The sequence below is a fragment of the Cricetulus griseus genome, chromosome 8 (assembly GCF_003668045.3).
Source record: "Cricetulus griseus strain 17A/GY chromosome 8, alternate assembly CriGri-PICRH-1.0, whole genome shotgun sequence".
Lineage (NCBI taxonomy): Eukaryota > Metazoa > Chordata > Mammalia > Rodentia > Cricetidae > Cricetulus > Cricetulus griseus.
The window spans coordinates 57,531,791-57,559,613 of NC_048601.1; the positions used below are offsets into that span (position 1 = coordinate 57,531,791).

A 27,823-nucleotide genomic window follows, 5' to 3' on the forward strand; every position below is an offset into this window, starting at 1 on the left:
TAACTCTACAACTATGAGCCCCAAATAAACTCCTCTATAAATTGCCTTTGTTGTGGTATCTTATCACAGCAACAGAAAAGTAATTAAAACGTTAGGACAGCATTCAGGCTGTAGCATGGTTACTGCTCATCGGTCTTATGCAGGTCTACAGTGAGAGGGAGCAGCATGCATACAGAGCAAAGATATGACAAGTGTACAGTTTATCAAAAAGAGGGAGTTTAACGTTACAGTCAAAGCAAGGTTGGAAGCAACACAGCGGCAGCTGTTAGAGAGGTTAAGGCCACCATAGAGAAGCACGGCACCCATCAAACTCTCTGACTTGTGAAAATGCAAGTTCATTTGAAAGAAGAGAGACTGGACTGAGGAACCCTTAAGAGTTCTCTGAGGTTTGACTGCTGAAGAACACAGAGGCCACTAAAGTTGTGGTAGAAGGGGTCAGACCACATCATAAACTCATAGCAGAACTTGGCAGAAGTATCCACGTGTTGCTGGTGATAAGGGTATGCAAAATGCAAGAGTTACAGGGTCATGAGGGTTTGCACCAAGGTTCTAGAAAGCTGTTGAGGCCAGGCCATGTGTGGCAGGTTTGAATCCCCTTCAAGGAGGCCCTAAGAAGCTACTGTGTGGAACTCTGAGGGTAAAGCATAAGTTGTAATGAAGATGCTAGGGCCATGAACATCTGTTGAGAAAAGCTGTGAGCACAGCGTGGAGTTAGCTCAAGACAGATGCTTATATGTGCTCTAAGTGGCAGAACTAAGAGACAGCTACCCAAGGTCATTGGCACCTCCATATCCCTGCCTGGATACCTGGTCCCAGATGCCAGAGCCACGGGATTTCTATTTACCCTGCTGGGTTTTGGTCTTGCTTCGGCTCATTCTTTCCTTGTTATGGCCCATTCGTCCCTTTTGGAATGGGAACATTGGTTCTGTGCCTTTGTGTATTGAAAGTGTGTAATGTTTTAAGAATAGGCTCTTTCCGTTAAGAGTTTGTCTGAATCACCACACTTTTGAACAGCTGTGGAATTGTGAAGATTCAGGTACTTGTGGAGATAGACTAAACACATTTCACACAGTGAGGCTTGAGGTGAGTATGGGCTCTGCTCTGGGACCAACTCCCACCATCACCTACCCCCCTTGGATCTTCCTGGGACTGCTCTGTGCATAGAGTGGACCTGCCCCGACCACCCTGAGTCTGGCCACACCTCAGTCTTGCCCCTGCCCAGTACGCCCTCCGCCCTCCACTTGAGTCTCAGCATGCTCTATGCCCTCTGCTTGAGTTAGGAGAACACCAGGAGAGGCTGGACCATCCAGAGTTGCAGACATTGAAGTCTTGGCCTACCTATGCCACCATGAGACTAGAGGAGAGGGAGAGACCCCACCTGCACCCACTCGAAGAAGGGATGGAAAGATGACAGTATAAGAACACACACTACAACAGAAAGACCAATACGCCACCACCAGAATCTAGCGACTCCACACCAGCAAGACCTGAAAAGCCCAACACAGATGAAGCAGAAGAGAAGGACCTTAAAAACTATTTTACCAAGATGATAGAGACCCTTAAAGAGGAAACGAGAAAATCCCTTAAAGAAATAGAAGAAAAAACAAACATTTCACACTGTGAGATGACATGAGCATCTAGAGACGAGGGGTAGAATACTGTTGATTAAAAGTTATGTTTATGGGGAAGGGCCTAGGCCTGGCCCAGGATGATGTGGTAGACTTTGTGGAGCCCCTTTTGAGGGCCTTGCCCTGCCTGGGGAGTGGAGGGGGGATGGCTAGGGGCAGGTGGGATGTTGGGGGGGGAGGGAGAGGGAGAAGGGATTGACATCTGAAGCAAGCTTGTTCCTAATTTGAACTAATAAAATTTTTTAAAAAGTTATGTTTATGTGCCAAGTTAGCAGAAGTGGGTGATGACGCAGAGCCAGGATTGTCACCTTGGTGGGTTTAGAATCACCTCCATTCTACATACCTCTAGGAATATCTGTCAGCGCATTTCCTGAGTCTTAACTAAGGAGAAGACCCACCCTGAATGTGGGTGACATCAGTCCTTGGGCTGGAGTCCCAGACTGAAGAAAAATGAGAATGAGACCTAAGTCCCAGCTTCCTGACTGCGGGTGCAGTGTGACCAGCTGCCTCACTTCTGTGGCTATGCCTTCCGGCCAAGACAGACTGCACCTTCAAGCAATAAGCTAAGATAAACCTTTCCTTCCTCACCTGGCTTCTGCTACATGCTTTGTCACAGGAACTAGAAAAGTCAGAGTTCAGTGGGCGGACAACTTCCTGAGAACCTCTAGCTATTACAAATAAAAGTTAAATGAAAGCAATGTGAGCATAATGGGATTTTCTGGGTGCTTCCTGTTGCGCAGGCCCTCTCTCCAGGCCAGCCTTGCTCTGCCGTACCTTTGATGCCCTCTCAGATCTCCTGTCACCCCCTTCGCCCTCTGGAAGGACTCACTGCCCACTCGAACAAGTGTTTTGAAGTTTGAAAGAAAAGTTTACATAGGAGAATGCTTAACCAGAGAAAGCTCAGAGGCTGTGGAGCCCAGATAAAAGCTGTGCTAATAGCGGACCCATGCCTCTGGACACCAGCCCCGTGCCTACCCCTTCCCTCTTGAGGATCCTATTTGCTGGACATTGAGGACAAGGATAGAAGGGGGTGAGTTGGTGCTGCTGGGACCAGTTCCCTTCTTTATTTCAGTGAGAAACACACGCACACACACGCACACACACGCACACACGCCCGTGCACACACATCAGAGAGTACATTGGGACCAAAGTCATTTGGTTCAGTCTCTGAGCTGAGGCTCGGTGGAGAGGTGCATGCTGTGCCCACCCCTCCTCTTCCAGGCCTGCTCGGTATAGTCCACAGGGGCCAGGAGGCTGGGGTAGTGCTGTGCTGGGGACTCAGTGTCACATGGGGATGGGATTTAAGTGTCAGCTTTCTTGCCACTTTGGCCAGGGCTGCCTACTTTCTGTTGTTCTAGCCTTATGTATGGCTCAAACGCCGAGGACCCCAGTTTGTAGCTGGCAGGCAAGTCCAGGAGCGGAGCTGTGGAGAAGCAGATGGCTGGCAGGGGGGACGATGCTGAGGCCGAGGGTACTGGATTGAGGCTTGGGGAGGAGTTCCTGGGGTCACCCAAGGAAGTGGCCCTGTGGCTGGCAGGAAGGCCTGGAAGGCCAGGGGACAGTGCCAGGAGGCTGGGGGCCCTGGGCACGGAGAGCAGCCGGCCCTGTTCCAGAAGCCGCAGAACGCTGGAGGTGGCAAAGGCCTCGGAGGCAGAGGAGGATGCCCGCTTCTCCAGGTCTCTGCTCTGGTCCTTCTTCTGCTTAGTCCGGCGATTCTGGAACCAGACCTTCACCTTGGGGAAGAGAGCACACAGAGATTTAGGCAGGCGGAAGGGGAGGGGCAGGAGGCGGAGCCAAGAGAAAAGGAGCAGGAGTTCAGAGGTGGGTGGGGTAAAAGGGCACAAGGGGTGGTGGTGGGGGAACAGGGGAAGAAAGAAGAGCAGGTTTTAGTGTCACCTCACAACAGTCTGTACTGAGGAACTGACTGGACACCTCAAGTCTCAAAGTATAGACACCCCTTCACTGATGCTCTGGCCTACGGGAACAGATTGGCAGACAGGAGGTGGAGTTTGGGAGTCCACTGAAGGATCAAATTGCCCCTTCATGGCAAGCACACTTTGCTCTTAGCCAGGTATCTGGCCTTTGACATCACGTATGTGTAGGTAATTCCCAGCGCTGCCTTAGACCCAGACCTCTGAACTGAGATGCAAGCCAAGCAACCAACTGCCACTTTTTTTATTTGTATTTTAGACGGGGGGAAAGGAGGAGTCTCATGATCCCAGACTGGCCTGGAATTTGCTATGTAGTTGAGGGTGACCTTAAACTGGTGAACCTCCTGCTGGGATCACAGTGCTGAATTCTAGTCCTAAATAACCACATCCAGTTGGACACCTTGCCAGGGATGCCACTCAGTACTCTGTGCATGCTAGATCAACACTCTGTCAACTGAGTTTGTGTCACAGGTGCTTCTCATCCATGGGCAGGGACAGTATGTGACAGGAAGAGAAGGAATGGTGGCCCAGAGGCCCTGAGGGGCAAGGCTGGGGAGATTTTCTCACCCTCTTCGGCTTTCACGGGACCTCAGAAGTCCAGCCACTTGAGTGGCTCTGAGAAGCAAGGGGGGGGGGGGGTCCAAAGTCATGTGACCTGGGCTGGGAAAGGTACAAACCATTCTGGGCAGAAATGGGTGACAATGACAAGGGGTATGTCCAATGCACAAAATTTGGGGCTGTGCTCCCTACTACATCCTGCCTTGAGTTCTATGAGCAGGCAGAGAGGAAGGCATGGGAAGGGAGACTCCCAGCAGGTAGGCCCTAGATGTGGAGAGAAGGCGAGGCTGAGGCTAGGACCTGGCATTTCATTTGCTGTCATGTGTAGATTCTTAAGCCTGGCTGCACTCAAGTTTCCCGTGTACATTGTAACTCCTAGTGCCCAGAGCTCATTCCCATTCTTTCCATTGGAGTTGGGTCAAGATGGAAGCATCAGGATTTCCTTTTTTATTTTATGTGCATTGGTGTGAAGGTGTCAGATCCCCCAGAACTGGAGTTACAGACAGTTGTGAGCAGCCATGTGGGTGCTGGGAACTGAACCCTAGTTCTGTGGAAGTACAGCCAGTGCTCTTAACAAATGAGCCATCATCTCTCCAGCCCAGGCATCAAGATTGCTAGAAAACCCTGGGGGCGATTCCAACCCATGCCTCTGTGTTCCTCACCATCAATCCCAGGGCTTCTAGAGACTGGTTCAGGAGCTCAGTAAACTTGAAAGAGGCTCAAACCCCCTGAACCACCCCTGCTCCTCCAAGAAGCCTTTGGTTCCTCCTTCCTCTTGTACTGATTCTTCCAGGAAGCCATTGCTGGCTGACTCCCGAAGAGCCAGGGCATTCTCCTGCAGGGTGTTTCCTGGGCACTAGCTGCCCTGCTGGGTTGCTCTGCAGGTTGCCATCTTGGATCCCTGGATCTCATGGACTGCTTGGTGGCCTCATGTCCTAATATTTTGCTGGGCCAGAAAGGCACACAGCAGAAGAGGAGCGTGGTTTCCAGGGCTGAGAGACTTTTTTTTTTTTTTTTTTCTGGGAGAATATCTCCTTGGGTCTGGGGTTAGTGCTCAATTCTAAGACTTGTTCATTTGAAAATGAAAATACCATTAATAATTTAGGAACCAGACAAGGTCTCCCTGTGAAGCCTAGGCTGGCTTTAAACTCTACATCCTCCTGCCTCAGCCTGCTGGATGCAGGGATGATAGGCATACACTAGCCACTCATCCTTCAAAGGCCACTTCCTGGGACCTGGATTCATACAGAATCTGGATGTCTAAGTGTGGATGGTGGCTTGATTTTTTCCCCCCTATGTTAGGGAGGTCCCTTTAGTCCGCTGTCTTGGACTTCTAGGGCAGGGGGCAATGTACTGGGACTGACTGAAAAAAACAAAAAAACAAAAAACTGCTGAAGAGCCAGAGAAGCACTTATTTAAGCTAGTTGGTGACTCTGCCAGCACTGGGGTTTGGCAGCTTGTCCTTGGCTCATCTCTTGGCCAGTAGAGGGAAAGGACTACTGAATCAGGCTCTCACCTTTGCATCCATCAAAACCTCCCCTGTTCTCATGGTGTCCCTTTACAGCAGCAGAACAGTGGCATACAGAATACACATCTTCTAAGCTACTCATTCCCTGCCTGTGAATGTCCCCTATCTCCATGGCCTTTTCCATTTTCCTTACATATGAATGATCCCTTCTGTTGAGACTTGACTTTCTCCCTTCCTCTACTTCCCTTCCTTCTGTGTGTGTGTGTGTGTGTGTGTGTGTGTGTGTGTGTGTGTGTGTGTGCTGTGAACATTCACGAGTATGATATGGGCACGTGTGTATGCCATAGCCTGCATGTGGAGTTCAGAGGACATCCTCGGGTGTTGGTCCTTGCCATACACTGTGTTTGAGACAGGGTCTCCTTGCCTTTTCACTGCACTGCAAATGCCTGTGGCAAGAAGGCTGAGGAGACTCTCCTTCCCTGTCTTCCATTTCCATACAGGGGCATTGGGATTGCAGGCGCTCACATTCAGGTTTTTAATGTGTCTTCTGGGGATTCAAACTCAGGTCCTTATGTTTGCTCAGCAAAGTGCTTCTACCCATTGAACCTTCTCCCATTTCCTCCTTGCTTCTTTCCTTCCTCTCTTCCTTCTTTCTTTCCTCACTTTCTTCTTTTTTTCCCCTCACTTTCTTCTTTATCTTTTAAATTTTGTTTGCTTTGAGATAGGGTCTCACTCTGCAGTCCAGGCTGGCTTCCAATTTTTTATGCGTCTGCCTCCACCTCCTGTGTGCTAGGATCACAGGCATGTATCACCACTCACAGCACTCTTGTTGACACTACTGGCCCTGCCTTGCCTGTGGCTCTAAGTTTTCCTCTTCTGTGTGTATGTTCTTCCCAAGTCATGCCCCTCTATGTCAGCTCGTGGCCTCATATGCCAAGACATTCCCCAGATACCAGGACCAGATGGTGGGAAGCCTGGCCTGACTCTCACCTGGGTCTCAGAGAGGTTCAGCTGACGGGCCAGCTCTGTGCGCTCTCTGCCCACCACGTACTGGCAGCGCTGGAACTCCATCTCCAGGCGGTACAGCTGCTCTGCTGTGAAGGAGGTGCGGGTCCGCTTGGGTCGGTCAAGGTCCAGGCCCTTGGGCAGGACGATTTCCCGAATGGTCCCCTTGGCATCTGCAAGGGCCATGAAGGAAGCTAGGTTAATTCACTAGCTGTATTAGACCATCTGGTTGTTTTTTTTTTTTTTTCTCCTCCTCTTCCCCTCTCTTCTTCATAGGGTTTCACCATGTAGTCCAGGCTGACCTTAAACTCATGGCCTGATAAGATCCTATCAGGAATCCTCTGTCCCTTCCTGAATAGTTGATCCCAGAGAACTTGCCGAGCCTCTCTGAGCTGAGCTTCCTCAGCAGCCCTATGCAGGGAATCGTATGCCATGGTATGGAGATAAAGATGGATGGATGGATGGATGGATAGATAAAGGGAAGTTGAGAGGGAGGGGAGGCAGGAAGACAGAGGAAGAGAGAGAGGTGGGAGAGGGAGGGGAGGGAGGAAGAGAAGGGCAGGTGTGCCTCAGTAAAAACATCAGATTGGCTATGATGGGCAGGAAGGACCCACTGTGGCTCATTCAGGGCTCTGTTCTCTTTGCAGAGTGAGGACTAACTGGGACAAAACAAACCAAGTCCTCAAGTCCAGAGAAGATGGATTAGAACTGCATGTGGTCAGTCACAGAGGCTTCCTGGAGACACCGAGCCCTGGTCCCTCCTGGGGCCCATAAGGTTAGCTGATGTGATATGGAGAGCAGAATAGGAGCTGGAAACCCTAGGAGGAGCCCAAGGGCTGGCACCACCCTGCTAGGGTGCTGGGTTATCTTCTAGCCAGGGAACTACTCCACTTGCTGTGTCCCCATACAGCCGAGCCACCTCCGGCTTTCGGCCAATGTCTTTCACATAAAACCTACAGCCCACCATCACCACAGAGCATCACAAAGCTCAGAAAGGGAAAATGCTGTAATCAAAGCGCCCCGCCACTGATGTGAAAACTGTTAGCACAGGTAATAATCAGACGATGGACTAAGGCAGCACCGTACCCCGTGGGAAGTCACACGACGGGACTAGCTGTAATTCCCCACAAAGGGAGGAGCAGCGGCCTGGAAAGCTTACCACCAGCTCAGCAGGGCATGGTGCTGCACACCTGCAAGCCCAGCACTTGGGAAGTGGAACAGGAGGACCAGGAGTTCAAGACATGCCTGGGATACAAAAGATCCTGTCTCCAAACAAAGACAATGACACCGACAGCAACAATTTAGCAACTGAAGGCAGCTCTTGCTCAGGAAGCCCCTGCAACATGCGACCTCCTGCAGCTGCAAGGACCCTCACTTCCACCAGGGGGCGCAGAAACAGCTTTTTGCTATGTGCTGGGAAGCTATTAGCTAAACAGTCTTACATAGTGGTCCTAAGAAGGGTGAGATGGGGCTGGAAATACTGCTCAGCCATGAAAAGCGACAACTGCTTTTGCAAAGAACCTGGGTTCTGCTCCCAGCACACACATAGAGAGACTCACAACACCTATAACTCCAGCTTTGGGGGATTCTGCACCCTCTTTTTGCCACCTGGCTACTTATACACTTGTGTATAAATGTCCCCATAGACACATACACATAATTAAAGTATTTTTTTAAAGATATGAAAGCACGAGACTTGTCTGGAAGAGAGACCAGAGGTGTGAGGGTAACAGGGTTGTGGGTTTCGTCCTAACACATTAAATACATGTAAACGAGCAGCAGTAAGAACAAAGGGGTCAGGGTGTTTCTTCAGCCCCTGCCTTCAAGGCTGTTGGGTCTTGAGTTTGAACCTTCCCAGCGTTTCCATGGAGATGGAGCTGTCATTTTCCCCCTTTATAGATGAGGAGCAAGTTTTAAGTAACTCCCTGAAGGTCCCACTGTCAGTATTCAATAAACCCTAGAATCACTGACTATGCCAAGAGTGGTAGCTCACTCCTGTAATCCCACTGCTGGGGGGATGTTAGCAGGAAGACTGCAAGTTCGCGGCAAGCCTAGGCTACATAGTGAGAGCCTTTCTCAACAAACAGTAACAGCAATAGCAACAAGCTGGGCCTGGAGATGTAGCTCAGTGAAACACTTGCCTTAGTAGGCACAGGGCCCTAGGTTCAGTCCCCAACATCCAAACAATAGCTGCCAGCTACCCTTGTCTCACTGCATGAACACCCTGTGGGGCATCCTTAATACAGCTGACAAGTTTCAGCAAAGACTTTAGCAATGGGTATACAGGAATCTTCTGGAAAAGCCCATTATTTCTTTGGAGAACAGGAGGCAGGATATCTATTTGGGGGGTGCTGCTTGCCTTTCAGCCCCGAAGGACTGCAGTCCTCCTTTTAGAACCTCTGCTCCAGATAGGTAGCCTTGGCCCCTCCTTCCAACACCCATGCCATGACCTGACCCTTATGGCTCCTGTTTGCCCCAGTGGATGTTCAACCTTCAGGGTGTGCCCTGGCTCTGATCACATCTTCATGTGCAGGCAGCCCTGGAAGTAGGTGAGTCAGGGAGGGGGCGGGATGGCATGGGGGGAGAAGGCCATCTCCACTCCAGCCCAGGTCCCACCCAGGCTTGCAGCTGAGTATGTCTGATGGATGAAGGTCTTGCTATTGGCGTGTTGTAGGAACCATGGGCCTCTTGGGATGGCTTAGCACCCTAGGTCTAGTACTTTCCATATTCCAGAAGAATATGGAAACCTTATGAAGGGGGTGGTTTTCTCTGCTCAGCTTCCACTATTACCAGTGGTGAGATGAGCCCAAAGGCTTCCTTCCCACTCCCAGAGAGCCCAACTGCAAAGGTGGAGGTCTGACCAGGCTATCTGCAGAGACAGGCAGGAGGGAGGGTGTTTACACCTGGTAATGTTCACACCTTTCCTGGGCAGCTCCCTGAAGTTTCTGTGCCTGAATACCAGGAGGTCAAGCCACACCTGGGCACATACTCTTCTCTTCCTGCAAGATCTAGGAGGAGCAACTCCACCCTATGGGCTCAGATGTTTGAATATTTAGTCCTCAGTTGGTGGCACTGTTTGGGTAAGTTTATGAGGTGTGTCCTTGCTGGAGGAAGTATGTCACTGGGATAGGGCTTTGAGGCTTCCAAAAGCCACTGAGAATGACTAGTTCACGCATTCTGCCTACTGGCTGCAGTTTGCTAGTCCAGTTGTCATGTCTGCCTGTCGCTATGCTTTCCTGCCAGGATGGTGATGAACTCTTAATTCCTCTGGAACCATAAGCCCAAATCAGTCCTTCCTTTTATAAGTTGCCTTGGTCATGGTATTTTATCACCGCAACAGAAAAGTAACTAATAGACCATGATTTTACATGGCTAGGATGGGGCTAAAGTGAGTATTTAGTTTTAGAGTTGTAGAGCTGGCTCGGCATGTAAAGTTGCTTGCTGCCAAGCCTGATGACCAGAGTTCAATTCCTAGAAGACACACACATGGTGGAAGAGAAGCATCCTCTGACCTTCACATATGCCTCTTCAAATTAATAAATGTAAAAACACACACCATAATAAAATACTAAGTAAATAGGTGGAGTATGACTATGACAGAAACGGAAAGGTGCCCAAGTGGCAACACCAGATAGGCAACAGGATGGAGGGTACACTCGCTATCAGATATGTATGTACAGAGATGGAGCTATGGTTAGGGATATTCTAAAACTATTCACCACTATACTGCCCTACAATGTGTGTGCAGTGCCCACAGAGGCTAGAAGAGGTTGTTGGATGCCCTGGAGCTGAGTTAGATGTAGTTGGTTGTGAGCCACTCAGAATGGGTGCTAGGTCCTCTACAAGAGAGGCAAGTGTTCTTAATTACTGAGCCATTCCTCCAGCCTGTAAGGGGCATTCCAAATAAGGACAGGTTATGCTTACAAGCAAGCTTAAATATACTGGTGTCCACAAATCACCTGTTTGGAATAAAATTAAGTGAGAACTTTATCTCACACCATAAATACCAAGTTTCAAATAAATAACAGAGCAAATCATCAATTATAAAATGGTGAATTAAAAATGATAAAAAATTAATATGGTAAAGACATTTAAAAAACATGGTATGGTACTTTCTTTTTTTCAGATTTATTTTATTTTGTGTGTATGAGTGTTTGGCTGCATGTATGTTTGTGTACCATGTGTGGACCTGGTGACTGAGGAGGACAGAAGAGGGCATTAGATCTTCTAGATCTGGAGTTGCAGAAAGTTGTGAGCCGCTGAGTGGGTACTGGGAATTGAACTCATGTTTCTGTTCTTAACTGCTGAGCAGTCTCTCCATCTGTAGGATATTTTCTCTTTTTTTAAGACTTATTTATTTATTTTGTATACAGTATTCTGCCTGCATGCATGCAGGCCTGCAGGCCAGAAGAGGGCACCAGATCTCATTACAGATGGTTGTGAGCCATTATGTGGTTGCTGGGAATTGAACTCAAGACCTCTAGAAGAGCAGTCAGTGCTCTTAACCTCTGAGCCATCTCTCCAGCCAGCCCTGTAGGATACTTTCTTATGAACTTGTTTGTTAGGAACTTGCTTTTATTTTCAACACAGGGTGTTTTAGCCCTGGCTGTCTTTTTTCTTTAAATATAGACAGTGTTCTGCCTGTATATATGCCTGCACTGCACACCAGAAGAGGGCATCAGATCTCATTACAGATGGTTGTGAGCTACCATGTGGTTGTTGGGAACTGAACTCAGGACCTCTGGAAGAGAAGTCAGTGCTCTTAACTTATGAGCCATCTCTCCAGCTTCATGCTCTGGCTGTCTTGGAACTCAATCTAAAGACCAGGCTGGCCATGAACTCACAGAGATCTGCTTGCCTCTGCATCCAGAGTGCTGGTACTAAAGGCATGAGACATCACACCCAATTCTATTAGGAGCGTCCTATGCAGATAGAACACAGGAGACTGGAAGAAATACAAAGGATACCTCTGACTCCATTAAAGTGGAAAACTTGTCTGAGCAAAACACCAAAACATACAATAAACAGTTGGATGAAAATACTGTTTTGTAGAAATAGCTCAGTGGGCAAGAGGATTGCTGTACAAGTATGAAGACCTGGATTCTAATTCCAAGCACCCAGGTAAAGTTGAGCAAGGTGGGTGTTTGTAATCCCAGCAAGAGTCAGAGACAGGTGGATCCCTGGAGCTCATTGGCCAGCCAGCTAAATGAAAATTGATGTGTTCCAGGTTTAGTGAGAGACCCTGTCTCAAAAAACAAGGTGGAACCCTGGAGAGACAGCTTATCAGTTAAGAGCACTTACTGCTCTTGCAGAAGACCCTGGTTTGATCACAAGGTGATCACAACTATCTGTAACTTTAGTTCTAGGGGATTCAAAGCCCTCTCAGGCCTCTGTGGGTTCTCTACCCGTGTGGTGTATGTATGTATGTATATATGTATGTATGTATATATGTATGTATGTATGTATGCAAATACTCACACAAAACAAAAATAAATAATAACAACAACACATGAAGAAAGATTGTGGAAGACATCTAATGTTGACTCTGGTCTCTACCTATGCACTTAGGACACCCCATACCCACACATACACAAACTAAAACCTCAAAGCATAGGCTTGGCTTGGTGGTGCACACATTTACTCTTGGCACTCAAAAAGCAGATACGGGTGGATCTCTATGAGTTCCAGGCCAGCCTGGGCTACACAGTGAGACCCAGACTCAAAGCAACATTAACAATAAAACATTTTTTTTTCAAAGCATCCTCAATGCTACCCACAGGGAAATGACTGAACACACTGTGACCCATACTATAAATTATCTAATAGAAGTGAAAGAGAGTGCAGTAATGATCATGTGAACTGACACTAAGTGCAAGAAAGTAACTTATAAAAGAACACATTTAGGGGGCTGAAGAGATGACTCAGCAGCTAAGAGCACTTGCAGCTCTTGCAGAGGACCTCCGGGGTTTAGTGGCCAGCATCCACATTGTGACGACTCACAACTATGTGTAACTCCAGTTTCTGGGAATCTGACTCCAAAGGTACTCCATGTATGTGGTACACACACACACACACACACACACACACACACACACACACACTCACACACACACACACACATATATATATATACACACACATATATATACATATATGTATATATATGCATGGTGTAGATACATGCATACATGTACATGCAAAGCTATTATACACATAAAATATTATTGAAAATAAATAACATGTACATTATTATCCCATCTATGTAAATAAGAAGAATCATATTTATTTAACCATTCCATAGATATTTATCAATGTGCCAAGCACTGATCTAGACTCTGAGGACATAGGGACCAGCGAAGTAGACAAGGTTCTGTTTCCAGAGATCCTGTGTGGGGAAGGAGGAGAAATAATACATTTAACTTATTTTTTAAATATAACTAATTTATTTTCAATAAAAATTTTTTAAACAAAGCAAGGTAACAATGGGAGCAGAGAAGATAAAAAAAAACAAGACTGGAAGTTACAAACCCAATCTCCAGGCCAAATAGGGCCTACAGAAACCTGATGGTAGCCCTCCCTGGCTTCACTTCCTACCTCGCCCCAGGAAGGCCCTTTCTGCAAGAAGCTGTTTGCGTGTGGCTTTGTTGTTATTCATTTTCATTTTGTTTCTATGAGACAAGATTGTGCTATGTAGCCCAGACTGGCCTTGAACTCAGCAATCTTCCGGCTTCAGCCTCTAGAGTGCTGGGAGTACAGGCACATGCCACTACACCTGACTTTAGTGTGTTAGATTCTTCCTGGCTTGATCCAGAAATATAATGTTGGCACTATAAAAATTTCTTGTGGAAAATTCACTGTCGAGTTTACTGTGGAGATTTAAATAATTAAGGAAAAGTCTTTCAAAAAGAAGCACCTGGGTGGTGTCTGCTAGTGGCGGCAGCGGTGACAGTGCATGACTTTAATCCAGCACTCAGTGGAGGACTTTAATCCCAGAACTCCCGAGACAGAGACAGGTGGATCTCAGAGTCACAGACCAGCCTGGTCTACAGAGTGAGTGAGTTCTAGGACAGCCAAGGCTACTCAGAGAAACCCTGTCTTGGGAAAAAGAGGAAAAAAAAAAAAAAGAAGAGGCAAAAATAGACATGTTGAAGACCCATCCATCTAATTTTATTGAAATACTATTCAGACCGGCTGGCCACCAACAGATAAACGGACAGAGAAAAGGTAACGAGTTTCCACAATGGAGTTTTGTGCAGCCAGAAAGAAGAATCAACTTATGAATTTTGCAAGAAAATGGATGCAAACAGAAATCACAGTATTAATTGAAATAAGACAAATTAAGAATACAAGTAATATGTTTCTCTCATCTCTGGACATATATATATATAGATATATTAAATCATATATGTATATATAAGTATATACATTAAAAGTAGAAGCAAGGCTGGGGAAACAAATGGAAATGATCAAGGGGAGAAATGGAAAGGAAGTAGAAATTGTTCAAAATGTCTTTGTGTGTCTACATATGTGTGGGTATTCAAGTGTGTGACAGAGGTCCATGTCAGGTATGTTCTGCTATTGTTTTCCACCTTATTTTTTTTCATATAGAATCTCACAGTGAAACTGGAGCTCATGGATTGGTTAGACTGCTGGCCAGCAAGCTCCAGGGATCCTCCTGTCTCCACCTTTTAGCACCTGGATAACAGCCCCATACAGTCCATGGGTGCATGGGCACTTTACTGAGAACTATTTCCCCAGCCTCAAAAAAAAAAAAAAAAAAAAGAAGGCTCTGTGAACCCACTCCATGTACAATGACGATATGACAATAAAAATCATCAAACTAAAGCTGGGTGTGGTGGCACGCTTGAGAGGCAGACTCAGGAAGATCTTTGTGAATTTGAGGCCAGCCTGGTCTACATAATGATTTCCAGGACAGCCAGGCTACACAGAGAGACCCTGTGTCAAACAAGCAAACAAATATATGTGTTTATTTACAAAGTTTTACACACACACACACACACACACACACACACACACACACTCCAAAAACAGAAAAAGGAGACAATGCATACATCATCACACAGCAAAATCTATTACAAATCAAGAATCATTAAAGTGGTGTGATTCTGAAAGGAGAGCCTCGAAGCCGAGCCACATGCCCTCAGGGATCCTGAATGTTCTACAAAGATGGCATTTCAAATTAGTTGGAGGAAAGACAGGCCTGTTAAAGACATGGGCCTTGGACAGTTAGCTCATTGTTTGGAATAAGGAGATCCATCTGACATTGCATGCAGTACCAAATTAATATTTAAATGTGAAAAACAGAGCTTCAAAAATCAAGGAAACACACACACACACACACACACACACACACACACACACACTCAGAGCAAAGCAACGAGCAGTTATGGTATGGCTGTGCAAATGCTTTTGTAGGGAGTGAATGAGTTAAGCACAGACCTGGAGAACGGACTCATAACGTCTAGGATCAGAAAGCACCAAGCTGCTCAAGGCCAGGGCCAAAGCTCGCAGCACAGTGGAAAACTGAACAAATTACTCAGAGAAGAGGAAACACAAGTGGTTAATTATAATGAAAAGTGTCGGGTGGAGAGATAGTTCAGTGACTGAGCACAGTCCGATCTTGAAGAAGACAGGGGTTTGAGTCCCAGAACTACATGGCAGCTCACAGCTGTCTAGGACACTGGTTCCAGGTTATCTGACGCCCTCTTCTGACCTCCATGGGCGCTGCACATACATGTGGTTCACAGACACAAATGCAGAAAAAGACACTCACACACATAAAGTAAAAATAAGCAAATCTTTAAAAATAAAAGAAAATGGGAACACGCGGAGACTCACATGTAAGTCAGAGAAGGGACCAGGAGCAGCTTGAAGGTCCTTGGGATTTTTGTAACAACAAACAACGTTTTTCTCAGATTAGGAAAACTACTGGCCAGAGTCAGAGTAATTAGGTTCTCGGAAGCTGCTAATAGAAACACAAATGGATACAATATGAAAAGTTGGGGCGGGGGAGGCGCTACGGCAGCCCTATTCACAATAGGCAAGATATGGGATCTGCAGAGGTGTCCGTCAACAGATGAGCAGAAAAACAGAATGTGGTAACACAATGGAGTTTTATTCAGCCATAAAGAAGAACTAAATTGGAGGCTGGTGAGAGCTCAGTGGGTTAAAGCATTTGCCTCAGAGACTGGTGACCCGGTTTCCATCTCCTGGATCCACACAGTGCAGACTCACACAAAGTTGTCCTTTGACCTCCATACAAGTGCCGTGGCTTACCACTCATGCACACAGAGATTTAAACATGGATTTTTTTAAACTAGAGAAGTCATTTGCTAGAGAATAGGTGCAAGTGGAGGTTATTGTACTAGCTGAAGTTCAATGAAATAAGACAGAATCAGAAAGATAAAAAAACATGTGCTCTCTCACACATTGGAGTCCTAGAATTGTTGAGGGACATTGAAAATCATGTATGTATGTGTAAACACACACACACACACACACTCTCTCTCTCTTTCTTACACGCACACACACAAACACACACACACCATAAAAGCAGAAGAAAAACAAGAGGAAATGGCGGGGGGGGGAGGGAGAGGAAACTGATTGTGTACTGGAGAGCCATTGTCTGTACGAAACAAATAACATAAAATCAATACAATCAATAAACAAACAACAATAAATATGTGAGCCCTCCTAGAACCCTTGAACATTTTCTTTCCCAAAGAAATACTGTAATTTGATGAGGTCAATCCACCATAATGTAATTTCATTAAAAAAACAAACAAACAAAAAATATGTTGAAAGTTTGATAATAGAATGGCTGAAGAAACCAGTGAGCCTTTGACAACTCTGGAGCCATTAGTAAGAATGAGGGAGACTAGCGCCCGGCCTGCTGAGGGCTTGTTCGTGAGGTTGCCTGTTCCTTTCCATCTTGCTGAGCCCGCCGAAGAGTCGCCATGAGCAAGGCCCACCCTCCCAAACTGAAGAAATTTATGGACAAGAAGTTATCATTGAAGTTAAATGGTGGCAGACACGTACAAGGAATACTCCGGGGCTTTGATCCCTTTGTGAATCTTGTGATTGACGAGTGTGTGAGAATAACGTCAGCATGGCGGTCATACGAGGAAACAGCATCATCATGTTAGAAGCCTTGGAAAGAGTCTAAGCAATGGCTGCTCAGCAGAGGAGTTCACATCCTTCTCCAAAGGACTGTTTGACTGGGGTGTATAATTGGGTCATGTACATTTTCATAAGAAACTTTTTGCTAAATAAACCTTTGGGATACTCAAAAAAAAAAAAAAAAAAAGAATGAGGAATGTCTTGTTTTATTATCTGGGTGGACATTCACCAGATACTGTCAATAGCAAGTACATGTGAGGTTGTGTATGTATGTATATATGTGTGTGTATGTATGTATGTATCTGTGTGTGTATGTATATATGAATGTATGCATGTGTATGTATGTGCGTATGTATATATGTGTGTATGTATGCATGTGTGTATGTATGTGTGTGTGTATGTATGTATGTATGTGTGTGTGTGTGTATGTATGTATGTATGTGTGTGTGTGTATGTATGTATGTACGTATTTGTAGAGTAAACTCCTACCTACACAGTAGCAAGTCTGGCAGGGAAACCACCTCCCCTTCTGTTCCCTTTGGGGACTAGAAGTTGATCAGAGAAGAAAAATTTCTCCAACCACCCTTTTATAATTTTTTGAAGTATTTAGTTTGCTTTGAAGACAAAATAATTTTCCCCCAGTACTAAGGAAGGCACCAAGCACCTTGAGCAAACAGGACAAGCGCCCTCCCACAGTCCTCCCAACCTCCCCTCCCCCACCTATCAGGCAACTCCTAAGATGTCTGTTTGTGTGCTTATTCAAGGATTCAAGTAAATGCAGATCAATGTTTAGTTAAGAATTTCTTAAAACAATGCAGTTTAACAACTATTAACATAGCATTTGCATAACAACTAGTAACATAGCATAGCATGTTACTGGTGATGAAAAAAAAAAAATGCCAGGAAGGTGTGTATGGGCAATGAGTGTGCCTAGCACCCTTTTCTTTTCTCTTCCTTCTTCCTGCCTCCCTCCCTTCCTCCCTCCCTCCCTTCCTTCCAACTGTCTGACCTTTCATATGGAAAGCTTCACACACTTGTGTGTCATCTTCTCATAGGGGCCATGCTAATCTTCTCTGTATGGTTCCAATTTTTGTATGTGTGCTGCTGAAGCAACACCCAGCACCACTGTCTCTGAGTGAGTTGAGTGTTTCATGGGCTTGTGTGGAATGGACTGATCCGTCCACAGATTCAGCATTTCCACATTCCCACTCCCTTCCTTCCCCTCTCCATTTCTAATCAGGAACTACAATTTAGAATCCCCAAAGGAGACAACCATTAGATGTGATGACAGTTTCAATTTCGCTTCTCCAACAAAATAAAACTCAGAATGATTTTTAAAAAGAGAAAGACCTGAGGGATGTCTGCAACACGAGCCACAAAAGAGGACTTGTTGTTTCCTTGGTGTATAAATAGCCCTTTCAGGGCCGCAGAGATGGCTCAGCCATAGGGAGCACTTCCATTCTAGCAAAGGCCCCAGGTTCCACAACCAGCACCCACATGGTGGCTCACAAGCACACACAAGGCACACATACATAACATACAAGCAGGCAAAACACTCATACACACAAAATAAGTAAACACAAATTTTAAAAAGAGCTCTTTCAAACCCAAGGCAACTGAAGCCAACCCAACATGTGAGCGATTAAGTGCACAGCAGATAAAATAAAATGCAGAAGAGACAGGAGCAGTTTAACTCCACTAGCAGTTGGAAACTATAAGGTTTGGGTATTTTACTTGGAAAGATTTTACTTTAAAAGCATGGCCTCTATCGGAAGAAACCATGAAATGACACATGTGTTTTTGCTTGCTGGGAATGTGAGCTAGCATGTTTTGGCATAAAATATATAAATTTTTTAATTTGTTTATTTTTTATTTTTCAAGTTTTCCTGTGTAGCCCTGGCTATCCTGGAACTCACTCTGTAGACCAGGATGGCCTCAAACTCACAGAGATCCCACTGCCTCTGCCACCCAAGTGCTGGGATTAAAGGTATGCACCACCACCACCTAGCATATTTTTAAATTTTTGTTTTTAAATTTTTATCTGGTAATTGCAACCATACCATGCATATGTGAAACAATTTCAATTATTATAGATATTTTGTTATGATAAATTTCAAACATATACAAAATTAAAGAGAATAGTATAATAGATGTTCACTGTCTCCCAGTGTTCACTGTTATCACCTCAGAAACAGTTCTATTTCTTTGGTACGGCAGCAAGACATCATGTTACTTCACCCTCAAAAAGACCCCTATAAGAAACTTAACTTGAGTATTATTACTGCAATAAAAATGAACAACGATTCCATGCCAGGTATGGTGGGGACACCTGCAACTCCAGCACTCATGATGCTGAGGCAGGAGAATTACTGCAAGTTCATGACCAGACAACATTTTAAAACAAAACAAAGTGACAACAACAAAAATGAAAGCAACAATTCCTTAATAGTAAATATCTCATTATTATATTTTTCCATAAATGATATTTTTAAAAACTACTTGTTTATTTTTAATCTTGTTTAATTAAGACTAATTAAATCTCCTTTGGGCTAGGGAGACGACTCACTGGGTAAGAGAACTTGCTCTGCAAGCAGAGGAACCTAAGTTTGAATCCCCAGCACCCACAAAGGAAGCCAGGCTATGTACCTGAAATCACAGCACTTGAGGGCAAAGACAAGTGGATCGGAACCCATAAGCCAGCCAGCCTGGTTGAAATGGCAAAACGTGGAGCTTCCAGTTCAGTGAGAGACCCTGTCTCAAGGCAATTAGAGAGTAAGGGGTAGAGGACAACATGCCTTGTCCTGCTCTGACCTCTGCATGCACTTGTACTAGGTGCTTAGGGCATGTGCACCCACATTCCCACAAATAACACACACACACACACACACACACACACACACACAGAGAGAGAGAGAGAGAGAGAGAGAGAGAGAGAGAGTTTAGAATTGTTAAAAAGAACCTATCTGAATACCCATCAGTAGAGAATTAGTTAAAATAAATGAATGACATGCTAGCTACACAATAGCACACTGTGTAGTTTAGTAGTTTATTCAAAAAAGAATGAAGGAATTCTATACATATTTCCACACAATATTTGCTAAATGAGAAAGGATGCCTGATTTTGCCATACGTAATTCACATGCTTATGTGACATCCTTGGAGTAGACACAGGTCGTGCAGTAAGGTAAAAGAGCTTCTCTAAACATATGGCAAGACAAACCAACTTGATGGACTATATGACTGAAAAGACATCTCACACCAAAGAAAACAAAGGCCATCACAAAATTGAAAAGCAAGCTTATAAACTAGAACAATCACAATAATATTGAGAGCAATGGGGTGAGTATAATACAGAATTTCCACGGACCAGTGAGGAAAGGAGTATTTGAAAATATGGTCACAAGGAAGAGTCAGCAACTGGCTGCAGAGGAGACACTCCTGGGCTCACGGGTGTGGGAAGACACCCAGCTTCACTAACAAAGAAGTGAAGTAAAATGCCAGCTGCTCCAGTCACTTGACACTGACAGTGTCTAAATGATCCACAATGTTTAGGATGAGGCAAAGGTGGGAATACGAATTACTAGACCACTTCTGCAGAATAATTTGACAATATCTATCGATATGTAAGCAGGCCAGGTGTGGTGGCTCTCATACACAACAGGGAAGTGGAGACAAAGAATTCAGTGTTCAAGACCAACTTTGGCTATGTAGTGAGTTCTAGACCAGCCTGGACTACATGTATATTCTGTCTCAAAACACCAAAACCAGGGGCCAACCAGATGGCTTAGCTGGTCAAAGTGCTATGCTGCCAAGGACCTGGGTTCCATCCCCTAGTTCCCATGGTAGAAAGTGCTGACTCCTATAAGGGACCTGACCTCCAAACACTCACACATACAGTAATGAATAAAAAATGTAAAAGAACTAAACCAGAGACTGGCGGGTTGGCTTAACAGTTAAGAGTACATACTACTCTCTTGTTTAGAGCATATTGCTCTTGCAAAGGACTAGAGTGTGATCCAGTTCACAACTGTCTGTAGCTGCCCGCTCCAGGGGATCCAACAGCCTCTTTTAGTATCATGTATACAACACACACACACACACACACACACACACACACACACACACACACACACACACAATTAAAAGGGAGTATTATGTTTTGGTGAATTCCCTACTTGACAATTAAGTGAAATATTTTTAAAACCGAGTAAGCCTTTCAAACCATCAGTTTTGCTGCTAGGAATTTATTTCACTGAAACATTAAAAATTTGCACAAAGCCTGGGGCCTTTGGAGTTCATTTCACCGTATTTATACTAAATTAGACAAAGTACAGGTCCTTCTCAGGCTACACAATTATCTTACTGCGAAAGGACATAGGACTGGTGGAACTGCAAATGCCCACTGCAGTTTAAGATTTTTTTTTAAAATGTGAGTTTCAAAACAGCATAAGGAAATCGCCTGGAAGGGCACTCGGAGAAGGCAAGTGGCTTCTGGCAGCCTTAGCTGCCACTGGTTTTGTTTTCCGATGAAGCTTATATTCTGGAATTAAGGCCCTCCATTGGCTAGTCCGATGATAGTGAGAGTGGCCGACCTAAGCTGGATCTTGGGGTGTGGGATCCTCCCCGAAAAAGGGCACCGTGCAAATATCAGGGTCCAGGTTCCTTGAGGTCAAACCGCCAGCGAAAGAGAGAATAGTTCCAGGTTGGCAGAGTGCAGATTTGTATAGTGGTTTTAGCAAGTTCGTTGGCAGAGTTGTTGTTTTGGTTTGTTTTCGTTTTCCTTTTGGTTTTTGATAGACTCCAAGACTGACCTGGAACGTGAGGCATTCTTCCTGTCTCTGCTTCCTAGTGTCGGCATTACCAACTGTTTGCCACCACTCTGGCAAATCAATTTAGGCTTGATTTTCTGGTGGAACCACTGTAGCCCTGCATTTCCCATGACGTTTCAAGAGACTCGTGATGCCTTTCCAGCCCTATGATCAGAACACACACACACACACACACACACACACACACACACACGCCTTAGTTTTTAGCAAGTCCCAAAGTTAGGAATTTTAAAAGTAAGGTTTCATCAACCTCATACTTGAACAGTTACATTGTGTGCTCCTGTCCATACGAACAATTTAGGTAGATCCGCTGGGGAGAGGTCACTAGTCGCCTTATGCTTAGGAGAGAGGTAGTAGTAACAAATGTTCTCTCATTTATTTGGCAAATATTCGAGTGCCTGCTGTGTGCTTGAGAAAGGAAAAATGGCGTGGGCTCGGCTGACATGGTGTACACCTCCCAGAGGCAGACGGACTGGGGAATCCCGCTCGCTCCTTGTTCTCCTGACACCTCCCCTTTCTGTCACAGAGAGTTCTAGGAGCCCAGTGTGTGTGGGGGGGGGCGGGGGGTTGCAGTTTGGCAGCAAATCTCTAGGTTGAGAAGTACCCCAGGCTTCAACCATTCAGGTACACAGGAGTGCACATTGGTGTCTGTGAACTAAGTCAAAAAGAAAGAAGGGCACAGCTCTGAGAGCAAACGGTTAGAGAGGGCACCGCCTCTTCGGGCTGACACTCAGTTTCAGGTCACAGCAAGGAAACCTGGACTTAATTGCGCCCACCCTTGGCCTTCGAGGTCAGATTCCCGCTGGTCACTGCACCTTCTCTGCAAAGTCTAGGCCGACGGAAAACTCAGGCATCTGCAGGTGGTGGAAGAGCCCTAACCTCCCTTTGGCCGGCCCTTTGGGATGCAAAGCAGGACAAGCCCGGCTCCTAGGCTACCCCAGGTCTCCCGGGAAGGGCTTGCTCCCCTCTGAGCCTTTCTCAGATCGGCTCCACGGTGCAGGACAAGGGCTTACACAGCCTCCGGATCCCTGGAGAACTAGGACAATTTCTCTCATATTAAACAAACAGGAAAGAAAAAATAACAACAAAAGCCCTTATAGGCTCCCCCTCTCCCCGCGTCGCTCCCGATTAAAATGTAATGGAAGAAATGTATCCGATCCAGAGAGAAATAGGAGGCAGAGGCAGTTGAGCAATGGCGTCCAGGACGTGATGATGCACAGATGCCCTTTCTAGCGGATGGTGCTGGAACCTTGAGGTGAGTTTTTAGAGCAGAGGCCTCCCTGAGCTTTTCGATTTTCCCCAGTCCCAGCGATAGGCACTCCCTGCTCCAGCTTTCCAAGGATTTGTCCTCAGCGGCCCCTCACTGGGTCCTGTGGATGTGGGGATCCACCGCGACTATGCAGGAGAAGAAAGCCTGAGAGAGCAGAGCCCTGTAACTCGTCCCCATCGTTCTCTGAAAACAAGGTTTGGTCGAAGAGCAGCAACAAGGCCTGCTTCGGCTTCCTGTGGGGAGGGCGGCTAGTACATACAAGGGAAAATACAGAACCAAATGACCTCCGCACGGACCAGCAGCGACAAATGAAGTTCTTCTGCTGATAACAAATGAAGCAACGGAAAAAACACTGGGAAAAAAATTAAGTACTCTCCGCAAACACACACACACACACACACACACACACACACACACACACACACAAAACAACAACAACAACAAAACAACCCCTCCCCCAAAACCTCCAAAAGTTCCCAAAGTGCGGGTTTTCTGAACGAGTCTTCTAGAGCTCTCAATATCTGCCTCAGCATGCACGCTGGGCCGGGTTTCCGAATGTATCCCCAGACTAAGATATGGAGATCCCCCTTTCTTTTCCTAGAGGCCCAGGACTGGGGCCTGGTCCAGCTCTCCGCAGTTCAACACTTCAATGCTTTTGGCCCTGGCTTTGCAGCACAGCGCCTGCTAAGCAAGGCCAGGCCTGTAGCCTGGAGGTCTCCTCAGGCTCAGGGGCCGATGGAAATCAAGCCCAGCCTTCGAAGCTGGAGGAGACCGCAATTAGCTGTTTAAAAGCCTTGCTTTTAGGGTGCAGCTGTAGAGGGCAGGCCAGCCCCCACACAGTCTTTGTGCTGGGTGCTCAGACCTGACAGGCTGCAGGTTTTGAAGAGCCAGATCGTGTTCAAGTTGTTTCAAGACATTTCAAGCCAAAGACCCAGTGTTCTGGGGCAGGGGGCAGGGGGCTGGACCCCGGAGCACCAGGTGCATCTCTGTTCAGCTTCCTCTCAAGGGCTTTTTAGCTGGGTGGAAGGCTAGCCGGGAAAATGACCGGTGTATCACTCCTCTGAAGGAGTTGCCATGCTCAGAAATTGTTCTGCAAAGGCTGGGGAATGGTGGGTGAGTCTTGGCTAATGTTTGGAGATCTGCAGAGGAGGCAAGCAGGCTCCAAGAGGCACTTCTGAGAGAACAGATTATTGGGGACTCCTGGCATTGACCATTAAACTGTGGAGCATTCTCAGATGTATCAATATCAGTTGGATTCTCAACTGGATTGAAAGGGAAAGCACCACTGGTCTCAGCCAAAGGCGATGGGAGGCTTATTACCAATTGCAGGGATTTGTGAATTATACTGCCTCTCTTTGGCCTGTGCCAATCCCTCTCCACTGAAAAAGTCAGCACAGGGTGGGCCAACTGCAGGATGAGGTTAGAGCTTGGAGGCCCCGTTCCTTCTGATGGCCTCATGCCCCCATTGGCGAGCTCTTCCAAGATAAAACAAAAGGTTCCTTCCACACTACCCTCCTTAGCCAAAGGCCCAGCACAAGGGATGTCTAGGGGCCTTAGAGACTGTGGAATCCTGGAGGACGCCTCCCTGTGTGGAAGGCTGTGGTGTGTCCGAGTCCGTGTCTGGTCTGTCATGTTGGTGGCACAGTACTCATGACAACCGCTGGAGTGAATGCCTCCATTTTGAAGGCAGGGTGAGCAGAACAGGGGCCTTCCTAGGCTCCCAGCTTTGTATTCTCAGAGGAAATCTGAGACATTGGCCAAGCACGGTTACCCAGAGGACAGAGGAAAACCTCACTGCTTTCTGCAAAGTGGTCTGATTCGCCTTTATCTGTTCTTTACTTCTAAATTGCAGGCTTTCCATAGCAACACAGTCCCTGGGTCCATAGTGTGTGTGTGTGTTGGGGGGGGGGGTAGTTAACAGGGGCCTCTGACTACCAAACTGTGTCACCCCATCCATTAGACAGGATTTGTAGGTCACCCCAGGGCTACCCACTCCTTCCTTCAACAAATATTTACAGAGACCCTGCAGAGTGCTTTCTGTGCTCTTGGCAGCACCCTGGACCCTTAGTAAGCTTCCTGGAGATGAAATCACCAAGGTTGGAGGGCAGCAAAGCCAGAGGTGAGCCATCAGTGCTGCTCAGCTCTGGCCCCAGCTGTCCTTGGACTTTCCAGTGCTAAAGATCTCTCTCAAGCAATCCCACAACCAGGGATGGGAGGGATGGTGGAAGGTGTGGGGAGAGTGGGAGGGTTTCTTCAGAGGGTCCTATCCTCATAGCGGTCAGGGCCGATAATCCCCCCTTGCATCTTTTAATGCTTCCTTGGAAGATATGAAGGGGGTATGTCTTTAGAGGACTGGAGGACAAGGTAAAATGTGCTTAGGGCTTATGGGAGAGCTGTTTATTTTGGACAGTGAAGGCTTCCTTTCCCCAGTGTTGGGCAGGCTTCACTTATGTAGCCTCCGCCCTTATCTGTGGTGGGGCTTCGAGTAATGGAGCAGTGACTGACACTAGTGACCCTGACTAGGAGGGATTAGCAGTAAATGACATCCTGGGCATTTCAGGCCTGTAATAACATCCTTGTCATTAAATGGGGGAGGGGCAGAGGGATTTGTGAGGGCTGCATTTGCTTTCCATTTCAGTCAGGTGAATAACCGTACTTCATATTTAATATTTCCATTATACTTTACAAATGTTAAGAGAATTGACGAGTGAGAGTACAGTACAAAAGTGTATCCCTGAAGATGTACCCTGGGCAACCCCACATATGTGTCTCTCCCTCAGAGGAGAGTCACTTTTTATTCCTACTCTAAGAGTCTGTACCAGGGACAATCTCATTGATGCCCATGAACAAGATGATTTGTCCTACATAAAGGTTGGTAGAATGGAGGTGGGTGATGTTTGGGCTCAGAACTCGGTCATCCTGAGAAGGGGAAACACCTGTGCTTAGGTTGCTTGCATAGCATCAGCAAGGACCTTACCCTAGGAGCTGGGAACCTTAGACTCTCTTCATCTCTTACAGATTTCCTCAGTGAAACTCAACCGATGGCTCACTTCTTGCACTCTAAACCCCTCAGATGACAGAATGGAATTCTAATTTAGCCCCAAGCAACCAACAAGTCCTTATATCCTGCTGGTACAAATGCCTTAACGCCCTGCGGGTCCCTAGAGTGGCAGCGGCCATCCAATCTTCTAGTGACCACACCTATTTTCAGGAGTGTTTCTTTTGAAAGGTTCCCCTCCTGCATCTGGTTTCAAGACAGCTTTCTATGCCTTCAGGCAGGCTATCCCCATGCCTTGCCTTAGCTGGGTCTCAGATGCCCAGGACTGCTCACATTCGGGGACAGGGATTCAGGGAAGTTGTACTCCACCGGCTCCAAGGTATTGGAGACTCGGGTGGGTGAGAGAAACCTAGGTTCTCCCAGGCAGTAGAGAGGAAATTGTCTATGGTGGGCGGCCTCCTGATAAAGAGGCTCGGAAAGGGCAGCTAGGGGAAGTCAAGTGAGCCAATCCCAGAAACCCCAGGATGGCGGAAGACAACAGGCCCCAGGCCCCAGGCCCCAGATCCAGTTGAGGGTAGGACCCAAGATTTCTCTCTACCTTGGAGAGGCTCAGACCTAGGAGGCTGATATTGGGACCCTGGGTCTGGATGGGCGATGGCGCGGGAGAGCTGTGAAGGAGAGTTCGCTGATGGGAAAGGACTGGGAAACAGGGTGAGGGTGAGTGGAGCAGGGGAAGAAAGAGTCAGCTAGGTTAGGCGGAGAGGCATCGGAGTCCAAGCCAGTGGGAACTGGGGCAACGGAGCCGCGGCGGGCCAACCCACCTCCGCCCACCGAGCCCTCTCTGGACTCCAACCCATGCAAGGCCCAGTGCTGGGAAACATGGCTGGGGTAAGCGGAGGGAGCACTTCGCCCGCCTGTAGGACTGGCCTTCTTCAGCAGCTGCCCACTCGGGTCCCTCCCTATCTTGTCCCTGCAGAGCGCGCGTGACACTTTCTCCTCCCTTGCTCTGAGAACCGCTGCGAGAGGGCCCTGGCTCTCGGAGTCCTGCTTCCCGGACTGATTCGCATCCTTTCTATAGCAACCAGCCAGGGTGGGCCTAGAGAGAGTACCAGCCCAGAAGGACGAACTGCAGGGCGAGAAACAAGGACTCCTTCCAGCCCCTGCTTTGTCCCCTGCGTTCAGCTCAATGTCCCGCACACAATAGGCACTCGGAATATTTGTTGGATGTACTACCGAACGAAAGAACCAGTATATGAACTGAGAGAGGTCAGAGGCCCCCAGGAAGGGCAGGATGGTGGCCCAAGGAACCAGAGCGGCGGCCGTCCCCTTACCTCGTACCAGGATGCGGCGGCAGTGGTCCGTCTCACCGAGGGCCGGCTGTCCGTCGCTGTCTCCGCCGCTCTCTCTGGAGCCCGCGGGGCTGGAGGCGGAGGTCGTAGCAACCTCCCTTGGACTCCCGCTGCCCGCGTCAACACGCAAGTGTTCCGTTCCGCCGTGGTCTCCGTGGCGCCCGCTCCGGCCACCAGGCTCCTCCCGGCGCTTGGAGCCGCGGTCCCGCTCCGCGCCCCCATCGCCCATGCCCGCCACCACTGCTGCCTGGGCGGCCGCGGCCGCTAACCTAAGCTCCGGGTAGCAGGTCTTTCCCCGCCCCTCTCCGCCCCTTCCTCCTTCGGCCCCGCCCCCTCCACAGGCCTCGCCCCCGCCGGCGATTGGGTGCCAGCTAGGGTTCGGGGACTCTGGGTGGATCCGGTGGGCACAACGCAGCGGGAGATTGGGGAGGGGGAGAGGAAGAGGGGTGGGAGGAAGAGAGAAAGGAGGGAAGGGGCGGGAGGGTGTCTTCGCGCCTCCTCGGGTGGGGCGTTGTTTAGAGACTGGCAGTGGGAGACTGGACCGCCCCACACCCTCTTATGAACTTTATTACACCCCACCGGTCCTCCTCGATGCCTCTCCTGTCTGTCCCTTGTATCCTCAGGAAATGCACCCAGCGCTCAGGCTG

The 27,823-nt window shown here is 47.4% G+C and overlaps 1 protein-coding gene, 1 non-coding gene and 1 pseudogene across 2 annotated transcripts; 1 reads left to right on the forward strand and 2 right to left on the reverse strand.

Annotated features, from left to right (window-relative positions):
• Positions 1-2,929: 2,929 nt before the first annotated feature.
• On the reverse strand, positions 2,930-27,405 carry Vax2 (ventral anterior homeobox 2). Its single transcript, XM_027428531.1, has 3 exons — positions 27,159-27,405; positions 6,576-6,763; positions 2,930-3,361 (listed from the first exon to the last, which is right to left on the reverse strand). Exons 1-3 carry the CDS (start codon positions 27,403-27,405, stop codon positions 2,930-2,932), a joined length of 867 nt encoding a protein of 288 aa, XP_027284332.1.
• Positions 16,532-16,917, forward strand: LOC107978152 (annotated as a pseudogene).
• Positions 17,741-17,846, reverse strand: LOC113830995. The gene has a single exon (XR_003487523.1). It is a non-coding gene; the product is annotated as a U6 spliceosomal RNA (small nuclear RNA).
• Positions 27,406-27,823: the final 418 nt, after the last annotated feature.

Excerpts from the sequence above, each read along its gene's own strand:
- Vax2 (XM_027428531.1), bottom strand. The coding sequence starts at position 27,405 with ATGGGCGATGGGGGCGCGGAGCGGGACCGCGGCTCCAAGCGCCGGGAG. Across the intron at positions 6,764-27,158 it reads CCGCCGCATCCTGGTACGAG|ATGCCAAGGGGACCATTCGG; the intron begins GTAAGGGGACGG and ends TGGCCCTTGCAG. Across the intron at positions 3,362-6,575 it reads TGAACCTCTCTGAGACCCAG|GTGAAGGTCTGGTTCCAGAA; the intron begins GTGAGAGTCAGG and ends CTCTTCCCCAAG.